The sequence below is a fragment of the Sinocyclocheilus rhinocerous genome, unplaced genomic scaffold (assembly GCF_001515625.1).
Source record: "Sinocyclocheilus rhinocerous isolate Xijiao unplaced genomic scaffold, SAMN03320098_v1.1 scaffold285, whole genome shotgun sequence".
Classification (NCBI taxonomy): Eukaryota; Metazoa; Chordata; class Actinopteri; order Cypriniformes; family Cyprinidae; genus Sinocyclocheilus; species Sinocyclocheilus rhinocerous.
Window position 1 is genome coordinate 1,641,200 of NW_015630288.1, and position 2,451 is coordinate 1,643,650.

The 2,451-nt window shown below is 36.9% G+C and overlaps 1 protein-coding gene across 1 annotated transcript in view; it reads left to right on the top strand.

Annotated features, from left to right (window-relative positions):
- The first annotated feature begins 458 nt into the window (after positions 1-458).
- The window catches only part of LOC107740016 (iron-sulfur cluster assembly 1 homolog, mitochondrial-like), a 5,762-nt gene continuing 3,769 nt past the window's right edge, over positions 459-2,451 (top strand). The window contains exon 1 of the mRNA XM_016552287.1: positions 459-619. Within this exon, the coding sequence (XP_016407773.1) occupies positions 539-619 (81 nt within the window). The 5' untranslated portion in view covers positions 459-538. The remainder of the gene's footprint in view (positions 620-2,451) is intronic.

Genomic DNA, 2,451 nt, shown 5'->3' on the forward strand with positions numbered 1-2,451 from the left:
CCTGTATAGTGATTTATCCTATATAGTGCTTGCATAAAGCAAGTAGTGCATACAAAGATACATAACAGCTAAATTACAAGTGTAAGTCATTGTAAGCCCTCGAACTTGTATATCAGTTAGCAATCCCAAGAATTTATAGATTTAAACGATTAAGTTAGACCTATTTTTTTGTGCTTTCTGAGCCCCGTGCGCCCCCAAGCGTACGACCCCTCATTGTGCATAGTTATTAAAGTCAAATGCAACAATGTTAATGAACTAGTTTTTACTCATGTTTAAGATAAATTGTATAATAATCTTTATAATCGTTCGCTATATTATAATCATTCAACAAACTAGACGTCCTCTTCTGACCTTACGTTATAATTATTGGTTGCGTAACAGACTCACAGACAGTCACATGGTGCTAAATTACAGTAGCGATCACTCATAGGCTTTACAAGCTGTCAATCAAACGACCAACCAATCCTGTGCGTCCGCTGAGGCGGGCGTTCCTTGCATTACCTCTGGTGTTTACATCCAAACACGAAGTAACTTCAACATGTCAGCCTCCATAGCACGGGCGACAGTGAGGGCGGTTAGCAGACGGAAAATACTGCCAACAAGAGCCGCTTTAACGCTGGTGAGTGCTCAGTGTATGTACAACACGATGAAGAAACCGAACAAGCATTTAGTTCTCGAATACTCGAGATCGCATGACAGAAGTCTTTAGTCGTAGCAAGGGCTCAGTTATCTGATTAATAACAGTGTAATAATAGACAGCCTCGTCCATTCTGACACATCCAGACGGAGATTCAAATATAACAGCAGGTTAGATCTGACTTTCATTGTGGTTGTGTTGTTCAAGTTGACATCAAGGTCAGTGTTTATGGGCAGGTTAGCCGGTGTTATGCCGAATTCTGCACCCCTGCCAGATTATGCACCCCCTCGTTGAAGTCACTACCTGATTGCCTAATCCCAACCCCTCCCCCACACCTACTCCTAAACCTACCAATACTAGGGGGTGCATAATTTGGCAGGGTGCAAATTTAGGCACTACACCGTTAGCAGATGCTTGGAGAGCCGAATTAAGTGCTCATGTGCTACGTTCCTGCATCAGAACCTTCTAGATTTACCTCGATGTGCCTTACAGATATCATTTTGGGCGTATTTAATAACAGCCTCTCCAAATGTTGCATGCCACTGCTGTAATGTTTACTGAGTACTTGCTTGAATTGTTTGTCTACTGGACATGTTTACACGTTGATAAACAGTACATTAAATCGGTTAAAGATTGAACTTCTTTTAAAGGTATTGTGCAAGTGAATATGGCACTGTGGGATGCTATACAGTTGGTGTCTGTCAAAGTAATTTAAATTTTTATCATGTGTATATCAGCTGTTTCCATGTAGCATTTGCTCTTATTTAAAATGACTTGCAGTAGATTTTTACAGTGACAATTCACCTGTGAGGCAAGAAACCACGGGTTAATTGGGTGAAAATGTTAACTAATAGGCCTAGATAAAACTATACTTTGCCCATTTTATTAAGTACAGTACATTTCAGCAGTTTTGTACGACAAGTTTTTTGGCTTGCAATGTTTAAATAATGCTTTATCTAATTAAATACACACTAAATTGCATACATTTCCAGAGCAGAAATTTGAACTTCATATAAAGACGGGTTCAGAATTCTTGTTTGACTTTGTTGACATATTTGAGTTAAAGGTTTTTACAGATGGGATTTTGGATATTCCATAAATCAGAAAATACTGTCAATAGACAGAAAAAAATCACCATGTTTTTATTAAGTAAAATGTTATATAAGCCAGTGCAAATAATATGTGACCCTGGACCACAAAACCAGTCATAAAGGGTACATTTTTTGAAATTGAGATTTATATATCATCTGAAAGCTGAATAAATAAGTTTTCCATTGATGTATGGTTTGTTAGGATAGGACAATATTTGGCCGAGATACAACTATTTGAAAATCTGGAATCTGAGGGTGCAAAAAAAAAATCTACATATTGAGAAAATCGCCTTTAAAGTTGTCCAAATGAAGTTCTTAGCAATGCATATTACTAATCAAAAATTATGTTTTAATATATTTACAGTAGGAAATTTACAAAATATCTTCATGGAACTTGATCTTTACTCAATATCCTAATGATTTTTGGCATAAAAGAATGTTTTTTTGGCAATTGCTACAAATATACCCCAGCGACTTAAGACTGGTTTTGTGGTCCAGGGTCACATATATGAACGTATGTAAGTGCTGCTGAAGTAAGACGAAAAAACTCAACTTGAGAAAATTTGAAACATACGAATCATTAAAGGGGTCATATGATGCTGCTAAAAAGAACATTATTTTGTGTATTTGGTGTAATGAAATGTGTTTATGCGGTTTAAGGTTAAAAAAACACATTATTTTCCACATACTGTACATTATCGTTTCTCCTCTATGCCCCGCCTT